Consider the following 294-nt stretch of genomic DNA (forward strand, 5'->3'; position numbering starts at 1 on the left):
GCAGCAGGAACAGCGGCAGCAGCAGCAGCAGCAACAGCAGCAGCAGCAGCAACAGCAGCAGCAGCAGCAACAGCAGCAGCAGCAACTAACAGATATTTCGAAGAAGGGGAGGAGGAGTTCTTTTGCTTCCTCCCACAGCAGGTTGCACTGCGCTTGCTGCTGCTGCTGCTGCTGCTGCTGCTGCTGCTGCTGCTGCTGCTGCTGCTGCTGCTGCTGCAGTGTACAGGCAGTTGTTTTGTGGTGTCTCTGCATCGCCTGCAGCAGCCGCCGCTTTGCTGCTGCTTCGTTTTGCTG

At 58.8% G+C, this 294-nt stretch overlaps 1 protein-coding gene across 1 annotated transcript in view; it reads right to left on the reverse strand.

The window, feature by feature from the left end:
• EMH_0061810 (uncharacterized protein) overlaps positions 1-294 on the reverse strand; it is a gene marked incomplete at both ends in the record, with an annotated part of 4,068 nt that overhangs the window by 3,146 nt on the left and 628 nt on the right. The window contains one exon of the mRNA XM_013497965.1: positions 137-292. Coding sequence (XP_013353419.1) covers positions 137-292 — 156 coding nt within the window. The remainder of the gene's footprint in view (positions 1-136; positions 293-294) is intronic.

This window comes from Eimeria mitis, genomic scaffold, assembly GCF_000499745.2.
Source record: "Eimeria mitis Houghton genomic scaffold, Emh_scaff3055, whole genome shotgun sequence".
Lineage (NCBI taxonomy): Eukaryota > Apicomplexa > Conoidasida > Eucoccidiorida > Eimeriidae > Eimeria > Eimeria mitis.